The following is a 10376-nucleotide window of genomic DNA, read 5'->3' on the forward strand; positions in this document are numbered from 1 at the left end:
GCACGCTGGGGACGGTCCCGGCGCGCCCGACTTTTCCAGAAGACCCGGGTAGCGCCTCCAGGCCACACTGAGCCGGCTTTAGGCACTCCGCACGCCGGGTCTCCTCCTCTTCCTGTGGTGGTTAGCTATGGCGGCCGTGAAGACCCTGAACCCCAAGGCCGAGGTAGCCAGAGCCCAGGCGGCGCTGGCGGTCAACATCAGCGCGGCCCGGGGACTGCAGGACGTGCTGAGGACCAACTTGGGGCCTAAAGGCACCATGAAGATGTAAGGCGGGGCCGGCGGGTAGGGTAGGGCGGACACCACGCACCTCGCGCCGTCGCGGGCATGGCGGCGGGGGCCACGGCCTTGAGCTCGCCGCCCCTGGGCCTCTGCTCGCGGCTACGGCCCTACTTACCCGTATACTCCCGGGTCGCGCCTGTTTCCTGCCCCGGCCGTTTCCTCTTGTAATCGATGCCGTCTCTGCGGAGAACAAAGCTGCCCGCGTGCGCGGCGCTCCCCCGCGCCCTGGGCTCCAGCAACCCTAAGGGTTCGGCCGACTGTTTCTCTGAAGGGAGGGGGTGGGCACTGCATCATTCCTATTGCTGGGTAGAGAGAACCAGCCGCGTGGCCCCAGCTCCCTAGGTTCTGGGTAAAGCCGGATTTGAATGGGACTCTTAATTTGGTGTCCGTTGAAAAAGTCACACTGTGGTTCATTTCTGCCCATTGAACAGGCTTGTTTCTGGTGCTGGAGACATCAAGCTTACTAAAGATGGCAATGTGCTGCTTCATGAAATGGTGAGAGACTGCTATACTAGGTCAAAAATGTCTTGGTTTTCCGTATTACGTGTAATTTGCAAGAGGATTTTTCATGTTCATTTTCAAAATAGGAGAAATCACTATTAGCCCTCAGCAGGTCTGGAGGAAGTAGAAAAGGAATATTATCGGTAACAGTACTGACAGTACAGTGCCAGGAGGAACCCTGGGGAGTCTGATAACTTATTTTTGAATCCCTACTCTTGCCATGTAAGTCCTTGGTTAAAGGATGGTAGTTACTAAACTTTATTAAAATTTGGAAAACTAAGCAGTTGACCCAGGTAGGTGCAAAATGTGATAACACGGCTATACTTTATTATTATTATTATTGTTGTTGTTGTTGTTGTTGTTGTTGTTATTATTCATATGCTATTTTTTCTCTTTATTAAACCGTAGTTTCTGTCTGGTCCATCTCCACCTCCAGCTGAAGGGGAGACAAAACTCTTTGCTTTACCGTTTTTAAGTCTCACTGACCCTAGAATATAAGACTGTTGAGAGGAGCAATTGTTTTACTCTTCCCTAAGTTTCCAAAACCTGGCACTTAAAATCCAAGAAAGGAAATGACTTGCCTGTGTTTTGAATTCAGAATAAAATTTAGGGTTTTGATATTAGTGTACCATGCCTTCAGTTTGCAGATATTTGTAAACATCTTCAGTAAGGATTAGCTAACCTAGAAGGTTAGTTTTAGTTTGTTTTTAGTTGGCTAAGTGGTGACCTGTGCTAGCAGACAAACTGTCAGTGTCCCCAGAGACAAAAGGCTGCACTAGGTTAGTGGAGAATAGGAGATTTAAAAATCAAAAGCAGTACAGGAGCATTGTTTGGATCCTTTGTAATTAAGAATCTGTGGGTGATGTTGGAGACATAATGAATATCCTGTTCTCCCAAAACCTTTCTTCGGTGATGTAGCATTCACCGATGATCTTTGCTAAAGGAACTTTTTTTTCTTTTTAATTATTTGTTCCGTTCCAACTGAACTGGAGGCTGCTGGGGTTTAATTTTAGAAGGAACCTGGTTTAGGGGCGCCTGGATGGCTCAGTTGGTTAGGTGTCCACCTTTGGCTCAGGTCATGATCTCACAGTTCATGGATTTGAGCCCCACATAGGGCTCTGTGCTGACAGCTCAGAGCGGAGCCTGCGGTGGATTATGTGTCCTTCTCTCTCTGCCCCTCCCCTGTTCGCATTCTGTCTCTCTCAAAAATAAACAAACGTAAAAAATATGTATTAAAAAAGAAAAAAGAAGGAACCTGGTTTATTGTCACAAGAGCCATAGATTTGTCATAAAGAAGCATGCATGGATTTGAAATTATTTCTTACTTGTAACTCACCTTCAATAAACCTTAACTAAGCCTCAGATTTCCTCATCAGTAAAGTGGAGATAATCCACTCAAATCTATATGTGAATGTTTTTATTACCATAAATTGATGTGTAAAATAGTTAATGGTGAGTTTTAAATCAGCGCCGCATGTAGCTGAACATTTGGGCAATGTATGCAAATAGATGCTCTTAAAGGAGTCCCTTCAGATATTTTAAGGTATATTTATTTGGACTGTTTGAATTTAAGTAATTTTCTTCTTTTTCTACTTCCAGCAAATTCAACACCCAACAGCCTCCTTAATAGCCAAAGTAGCAACAGCCCAGGATGACATAACTGGTGATGGTACCACTTCCAATGTCCTAATCATTGGAGAACTACTGAAACAGGCGGATCTCTACATTTCTGAAGTATACATGATTCTTGTGTTTCTGTGATAGTTATGTAAACATGAAATAATCTGAATTTTATTTATATAAATTTATGTGTTCATAGTAGCTGAGGCAGTATAGTAGAATGTAAAGAGCAGGGGGCTTAAATCTTGGAACCAGAGCCTGGTCTTATACAAGTTTATTGTGATCCTGGACAGATTAAAGAACCTTCCTTGGCCTGCAGGATTTTTTTTTTTTTTTGGATCAAGTGGCATTGCATATGATTTATATATGTCTATAACATAGATTGGTAGTTGAGATCTAGAAACTGGATATTCAGGACTAGGCATATTTATAAAGAAAAAGCCAACTAAAATGTAAATTTAAGTAAGAATTCACAACTTTTTTTTAGTCCTGAGTAGTTTGAAAGTTAAAGCAAACCATAGTAGTGATCTAATGCCAAGAAATTCCTGGGAAGAGAGGAAAATCAGACCCTTGGTCTCCCTGTTTTTGTTCGTAAAAGATGTGAATAAATGGTTCCCCTGAGCACAGTTTTGAGTTTGGGGCATTATTCCTTGTGGTTTGCACAGTGAAAACCCAAGTGTGCTTTATAGTTCCCTTGGTTTTGACTCTGTGCTACAGCAATGTCTGTTCTTTTCCTCTGCATTGAAAGGACTATCTATCCTTTTAAATGTATTCAGAAAGTCAGCACATTTTATTGTATTAAAGCATATAAATGATCCAGAATATTCCTTTAAAAATTTACTTTGTCATCTAATTGAAGAACTCCAGTGTTAGAGATGATGGTTATATGATTATATGTTTGTAGGGTCTTCATCCCAGAATAATAACAGAAGGATTTGAAGCTGCAAAGGAAAAGGCACTTCAGTTTTTGGAACAAGTCAAAGTAAGCAAAGAAATGGACAGAGAAACACTTATAGATGTGGCCAGAACATCTCTACGTACTAAAGTGCATGCTGAACTTGCTGATGTCTTAACAGAGGTATGTTAAATGTGGCATTTGGTACAGTACACCTGTGTTGAAGACCCTTGATATACTTCCTAGTTTCGGTTACAGGATGCTATCTGAAACCTTCACTGTGTCAGAGCTCCTGGGTGCCTCAGTCCATTGAGTGTCCCAACTCTAGATTTTGGCTCGGGTTATGATCTCATGGTTGTAAGATGGAGCCGTGCATCAACATTGGGAGTCTGCTTGGGATTCTCTCTCTCCACCCCACCCCCACCACCCTTCTTTCACTCACCCACCCCCCCCCCCCAGGCAACAAAAAGAAAAATTTTTTTTTTAACATTAAAAAAAAAAAACATTCACAGTGTTATACCATGTGAAATAAGTAGTTTCCTTTTTGTGGTAGTGAGAGTAGCTGATGTGTGTTCCTAAAATGTAAAATGAGAAAATCAAATAATAGTATACCTGACCAGGTTATAAAGATATAATCAGAGTTTCCATTAAAGGTTTATAAAATGGAAATTTTATTATGAAAAAAACTTGTGTCGTCAATATTTTTAATAAAATAGTGGGGATGTCAGTGATTCTTTACCTAATTATAAATTGAGATGTCAGGAATGTAAATGACTTCAATCCTTTACAAATAATGTATTCTGTTAGCTCATAGAGAAGGGCTTAGATCAGTTCAGAGATTTTAAAGAAACTACACTTCTCTGAAGAACAAGCAGCATAAGTGTCTGGACTTCTGCAAATCAAATTCATCTAATGGTTATGCTCCTATTGTAGGCTGTGGTGGATTCCATTTTGGCCATTAAAAAACAAGATGAACCTATTGACCTCTTCATGGTTGAGATTATGGAGATGAAACATAAATCTGAAACTGATACAAGGTAGGTGGTAGGATGCTATGAAATCCTTATGGTATGTTTCCAAATTTACAGACACTTTTTACAGTACATCTGTTTTGACTTCTTTTTTTTTTTTTTTTTTTTTTTTGTCTCTGAATTCCTGTGTGTATTCCTAGGTGAATATTTAGTTTGCTCAGTAGTGTTTCCTCTTGAAGTTACTGGTATGATGTGTTTATAGTCAGAATGATTCTGAAAAGTGAGCTACATCAGTGATTTATTGAATTGTGGGATACAAAGCATAATAGACTGGTGGGGAATTTAAAATATATATTTCAATGACCAAGGTAAAAAATATTTTTAGGGGCACCTGGGTGGCTCAGCATTCAACTCTTAGTTTCAGTTCAGGTTATGATCACTCTCCTCTCTCTGCCCCCCCCCCCCCCCCCCCCCCCCCCCGCACACACATGCTCTGCTCTCTCTCTCTCAAAATGAATAAACAAACTTTAAGAGAAATATGTTTTAAAGGAGGTAATCACAATTTGATAGCCAACCATTTGCAACTATTTCTCTGCAGTTTCCTGTACAAGATAAGGGTTGTTACTTTTGTTTGAATGGGTCATGTCTGTTATGTTCTGGATATTGTTTTTTCATAATTGAACCTGCCTGGTTTCACCCAAAAGTCTTGTTCAAAAACTCATAAAGTTGTGTGAAAATTATCAATACAGTCTCAACTCAGTGTTTGAATTTCATTAATATATGTTATGTATCATTTAGAAATCAATAACTATAAATTATGTATTTTAACAGCTTAATCAGAGGTCTTGTTTTAGACCATGGGGCGCGGCATCCTGATATGAAGAAAAGAGTAGAAGATGCATACATCCTCACGTGCAATGTGTCATTAGAATATGAAAAAACGTGAGTCTATAGCCCCTTACAAATGGAGTGGAGAGGTGGAGCAGCTTGTATTTTGGGCAAGTCACTTGTGAGATTACTCTAAGGATAGTAATGCCTCAGTTGGGTTTGGGTGAATTATAGAAAATAACTTCTGAAGACATTCCAGGGATAAGGACTGGAGTTAACTAACTATTTGTTAAATCTCAAGACTAACCCAATTTCTTCGGCTGGTTTATCTTCTTAAAAAATAAACATTTCCCTCCCACCCCCAACTTTTTTTTAAATAGAGAAGTGAATTCTGGCTTTTTTTACAAGAGTGCAGAAGAGAGAGAGAAGCTTGTAAAAGCTGAAAGAAAATTCATTGAAGATAGAGTTAAAAAAATAATAGAACTGAAAAAGAAAGTCTGTGGTGATTCAGATAAAGGATTCGTGGTTATTAATCAAAAGGTGAGAATGAAGTTTTACTTTATAAATGAGCCTGTATCATTCATTGTTATTTTTAAGGTGACTTCTATTAAAACTAACTTGTTTTTGACACAGGGAATTGACCCCTTTTCCTTAGATGCTCTTGCAAAAGAAGGCATAGTAGCTCTGCGGAGGGCTAAAAGGAGAAATATGGAAAGGTACAGATACCAGATTATCTTGGTGATGTAAATTTTACTTATTTTGCAAGTTAACTGGGATTGCTTTTTCTCCTGTAATTACATTTTTCCTTTTTTTATTGTGATAAAATACGCATAATATAAAACTTAACATTTTACTCATTTTTTCTAATTATAATCCAGTGGCATTAAATTGCATTCACGTTATCGTGCAGCCATTACATCATTCATCTCTAGAACTTTTCCATCTTCCCAAACTGAAATTCTACTCTTTAAATAATAACTTTGTTTCTCCCACTCCTGGTAAATACTATTCTACTTTGTCTCTAAATTCAGTACCTCCTGTAAGGGAATCATGCAGTATTTGTCCTTTTGTGTCTGGCTTCTTCACTTAGCATGATAGTTTCAAAGTTCATCCATGTTGTATAGCATATGTTAGAATCTCATTTCCCTTTCAAGGATGAACAATACTCCATTGTATGAATATATCACATTTTATTTATACATTTATCAGTGGACATTTGAGTTTCTTCCTCAAATGTCCTGTTGTGAATAATGCTCTTGTGAATAATGCTGCTGTGAACTTTGGTATATGCTTGTTTTAATTTTAAACCACGAAACGTGTATGTATGTAACCATGTCGAGAGACAGCATCAAGGGGTTTCAAAGAACTACTTTTTCCTCAGAGCTCACCACAGTAAAGAGCTCTTGTTCGCTTTTAGATTTCTTATCAAAGGAGTATTTCCTAACTTTGAAAGCCTGGTTTAAATGGTGAGTTAGGAGAAAAGACTGGTTTTTAGCTGGTTGGTGGTGAATGGAAAGGCTTGAGTTAAAATACATTTCAGAATATCTAATTTCGGTATGTAATTCTGAAAGATCACTTCCTAAAAATTATTAATCTCTTCAAACATAACAAAGCCACTTACAGGTCTCCCTTAAAACACTTCCAATATTTCAGGCTGACTCTTGCTTGTGGTGGAGTAGCTCTAAATTCTTTTGATGACCTAAATCCTGATTGTTTGGGACATGCAGGACTTGTCTATGAATATACATTGGTGAGTGTATTTTCTTTCTGAAGATGATAATACAATGATGTTTCGTTCATGAATTCATTCAAACCCAGAATCATATTTTTGATTTGTTTACATACATTTTGATGCTTATGTATAATAATGATAAGCCATTGATGGGAAAAGTCACATTTCTTTTATATGAAGTAGTTTATTTGCTTTAATGTGATTGGTATGTTGTTTTCTTATTAATAAACTACTTATTCTTCCATAAGCCCCTCTTCATTCTTTGTATAACCATATCCTGTTTTTGAAAATATCTTTTTCACATAGGGAGAAGAGAAATTCACCTTTATTGAGAAATGTAACAACCCTCGCTCTGTCACATTATTGGTCAAAGGACCAAATAAGCACACACTCACTCAAATCAAAGATGCAATAAGAGATGGCTTGAGGGCTGTTAAAAATGCTATTGATGATGGTAAGATCCTTATTGTATATTCTTTTGCTAGTGTGAAAGGCATGGCTGAATACTGTGTTCTTTTTATCAGTAATTTACACAGCCAGACACCATGCAAAAGTAAAGTCTTCCCTTTAAAATGCCTGTGATGGTATGCGAGGCTTTTTTATAGCATATCATGATTAAAAGTGGATACAAATAAATGAACTAATGTTAAGACCTTGCAAGAGCTTCCAAGTACTAGTTAAATTGGGCCATTTTGCTATTTGATGTGTTGCTTGTAATGCTTTCAAGTGTAGTATTTACACTGTGGTGGTTATGCCGAATTCTCAAGAAATGGATGGCTTTTGTGTGTGTGTTTTAATTTTCTTAAAAATGATTCTACAGTTTTGTTTTCTCTGCAACTTAGCATTTCTCTCCGTCCCCCCGCCCCCAACAGGCTGTGTAGTTCCAGGTGCTGGTGCAGTGGAAGTGGCAATGGCAGAAGCCTTGATTAAATATAAGCCCAGTGTAAAGGGCAGGGCCCAGCTTGGAGTGCAAGCATTTGCTGATGCATTGCTCATTATTCCCAAGGTATGAATACTTGAACAGTTTTCTTAACTACATCAAAATGATTTAGCTGATGAAAGCTTTTTGATAATGGCGTTTTTATAATGTAGACTTTGAGTAAACAAGTTTTATTCATTTTCTCCCTAACATAACTAGAGCCGGGTATCTCTTATCCAAATGTATTTGGTTCCTGTGGAAGGGAGTTGAATAACTGAAGTTTCAGATGGCAGGAGATAAACTGTTTTAAGAGTTTGCAGTGTAGGAGTTATACTAGAGTACAAGCTTGCTCTTTTGTTTTGTCTTGTATGCTATTTTAGGGATATAGTTTATGACCAGTGTATTGCTGGGCTTGGGGTGGGTTAATGAGTTGGTTAGTAACAAATGTTCTATTTAGTTATTCTCTGATATGAACATAAATACTGGTCTATCTTAAGGGGTTTTTTTTTTGTTTTGTTTTTACTAATTGGAATTATGGTTCTTATCACTTCTTAGGGTTCTGTCTTTTAAAGGATTAAATTTGTTTGTTTAGGTTCTTGCTCAGAATTCTGGTTTTGACCTTCAAGAAACACTAGTTAAAGTTCAAGCAGAACATTCAGAATCAGGTCAACTTGTAGGTGTGGACTTGAACACAGGTAAGAGAACACAGCTATTTGTAGGGGGAGAACTAGATTCAGGTGAGGTAAAATCAAGGAGGATAAAAAATGGAAACGAAAGAATGTTGGAGAAAAGTAGAGTGGAAGAAAGATAACAGAATCCTGCAGTATTTGTAAGACCTGTTACTGTCAACAGCATCATACATTCACATTAGTAGAAAGGGTTTCTGGAATGAGGGAAATGGTAGGCCCATTTTGGCCAGTACAAGTGCTCTACTTTAATATGAACAAACAAGAATGCATCTGGAAAAATAGAGATGTTCAAACATTTGGTAACCAAATAGCACATTACTATTACTGGATGTCTTCTGAGTAGAGATCGTAGTTTGGAGCAAAATTGGACTAATTGAGGAACTTTGGATAATGAGAATAATCAGTGATGAGCAAATCACAAAATACTCTGTTTTATTTGCATTCTGATCTTCCAACTTTCTGTGTGTGATTTTAAGAATACTGGGTTACTTTACAGGTGAGCCAATGGTAGCTGCTGAAGTAGGCATATGGGATAACTATTGTGTAAAGAAACAGCTTCTTCACTCCTGGTAAGTTTGAGACAGCCAAAACTAAAATAACCTTTAGAGAATCCTCATACTCTTGGTATGTTTAATTACGTGGGGTTTTTTGTTTTTGTTTTCATAAAAATGTAATCAGCTGAAAGTATAAAAACTAAACTAGCCTTCTATATTTTTGAGGGGAAAGGAGAAACTTAATTGGATATAATTTGTACAGTTTGGGGTTCATATGTCACATCTGAGCCATCTGATCTTTCCGTCCCCTTTCAGCACTGTGATTGCCACCAACATTCTCCTGGTTGATGAGATCATGCGAGCTGGAATGTCTTCTCTAAAAGGTTGAATTGAAGCTTCCCTTGTGTCATCTGTATCATGAAGACTACAGAGTGATCCTAAGAATATAGCCATGGAATTTTCGTCCAAGCTTCAAATGATTTTCAAAAGCATTTTCCTTTCCCATACGAAAAAAAGAACACTGACACTCAAATTTTGAAGTTCTGAAATTATAATTACAGTATTTTTTTAAATTTCACTGCAGTGTACACCATTAAGCAGGCTGTTTTCACCCAGTGAACAGGATGTTTTGCTTTAGCTTCCATGATCTAAAAGTACCGTGTTAGACAAGTATGTTACCTACCTTGTTATTAAATGTTCCTTGAAAAGCAAATTTAATGGTTTAATAATTTCTTCTAATTGATGTATTTTAATATATCTACTAGTTCTCCACTGTCAGGCTTGTAGGTTTTTATGCAAATATAAATAATACTTAAAGTAACTTAAGATTTTGAAAGCATCCCTGTTTCTTTAGTATTAATTCCTGAGTAAAACTGTTGGAATCATTTGTTTGGACTTTTAATGCTTTTAAGTACTTTTGCTAAAATGCTCCCCAGGAAAGTTGTACTGGGCAGAAAGATGGGTGAAGTAGAGGCAAGGGAGTTGATCATTATATATAAATAAACTGAAAGTATGAAGAGAGAAAACTAGAAATAGAGGAGACAGAGGGAAAAACACCCTTAAAGGCATGGGGGCTAAGGGAAAGGAGATTTTCACATGGACCATATTTTCACACCCCTGTCTGTACCTGTGCTTATGCTAAAAGACCTGCGCGACCATTCCAAACTCTGTAGTGTCGTCTTTCACCCAAGTTACTGTTCTCTCCCACCCACTTCCACAAAATTGTTTTTATAGTTGGTAGATCTCATTCACAGCCCTTGAGAGTGAAGTTGTGTGCTGCAAAGCTTTGTGTTTTTGAGGACTTGGCAGTTGCCTACGGTGTGCAATAAATATTAAATTGAAACCTTTTCTGTGATCTTGAAATGGTATTCCAGGGCCCAAAAGGAATTTGAATATAAATGGGTAGAAAATCTGTGGAAATGTTCTGTTCACAGTGTAATGGAGGAGCT

General features: G+C 38.0%; 2 protein-coding genes and 2 non-coding genes across 4 annotated transcripts in view; 3 read left to right on the forward strand and 1 right to left on the reverse strand.

The window, feature by feature from the left end:
* Positions 1-537, reverse strand: part of PSPH (phosphoserine phosphatase) — a 52159-nt gene extending 51622 nt beyond the window's left edge. Inside the window, exon 1 of the mRNA XM_053213682.1 lies at positions 395-537. The gene's annotated coding sequence lies outside the window, so the exon portion shown is untranslated. The remainder of the gene's footprint in view (positions 1-394) is intronic.
* CCT6A (chaperonin containing TCP1 subunit 6A) lies at positions 13-10275 on the forward strand. The gene is made up of 14 exons (XM_027041819.2): positions 13-264; positions 711-774; positions 2380-2514; positions 3305-3478; positions 4229-4332; positions 5098-5208; positions 5475-5634; positions 5728-5810; positions 6748-6844; positions 7133-7280; positions 7699-7832; positions 8338-8440; positions 8931-9003; positions 9244-10275. The coding sequence occupies exons 1-14, from the start codon at positions 128-130 to the stop codon at positions 9314-9316; spliced, it is 1596 nt and encodes a 531-aa protein (XP_026897620.1). The 5' UTR covers positions 13-127; the 3' UTR covers positions 9317-10275.
* On the forward strand, positions 3058-3191 carry LOC113594611 (small nucleolar RNA SNORA22). Its single transcript, XR_003415014.1, has one exon. It is a non-coding gene; the product is annotated as a small nucleolar RNA SNORA22 (small nucleolar RNA).
* On the forward strand, positions 7320-7459 carry LOC113594610 (small nucleolar RNA SNORA15). Its single transcript, XR_003415013.1, has one exon. It is a non-coding gene; the product is annotated as a small nucleolar RNA SNORA15 (small nucleolar RNA).
* Positions 10276-10376: the final 101 nt, after the last annotated feature.

The sequence above is a fragment of the Acinonyx jubatus genome, chromosome E3 (genome assembly GCF_027475565.1).
Source record: "Acinonyx jubatus isolate Ajub_Pintada_27869175 chromosome E3, VMU_Ajub_asm_v1.0, whole genome shotgun sequence".
NCBI classification, from domain to species: domain Eukaryota; kingdom Metazoa; phylum Chordata; class Mammalia; order Carnivora; family Felidae; genus Acinonyx; species Acinonyx jubatus.

Excerpts from the sequence above, each read along its gene's own strand:
- CCT6A (XM_027041819.2), top strand. The coding sequence starts at position 128 with ATGGCGGCCGTGAAGACCCTGAACCCCAAGGCCGAGGTAGCCAGAGCC. Across the intron at positions 5,811-6,747 it reads AAAAGGAGAAATATGGAAAG|GCTGACTCTTGCTTGTGGTG; the intron begins GTACAGATACCA and ends CCAATATTTCAG. Across the intron at positions 7,833-8,337 it reads CATTGCTCATTATTCCCAAG|GTTCTTGCTCAGAATTCTGG; the intron begins GTATGAATACTT and ends TTGTTTGTTTAG.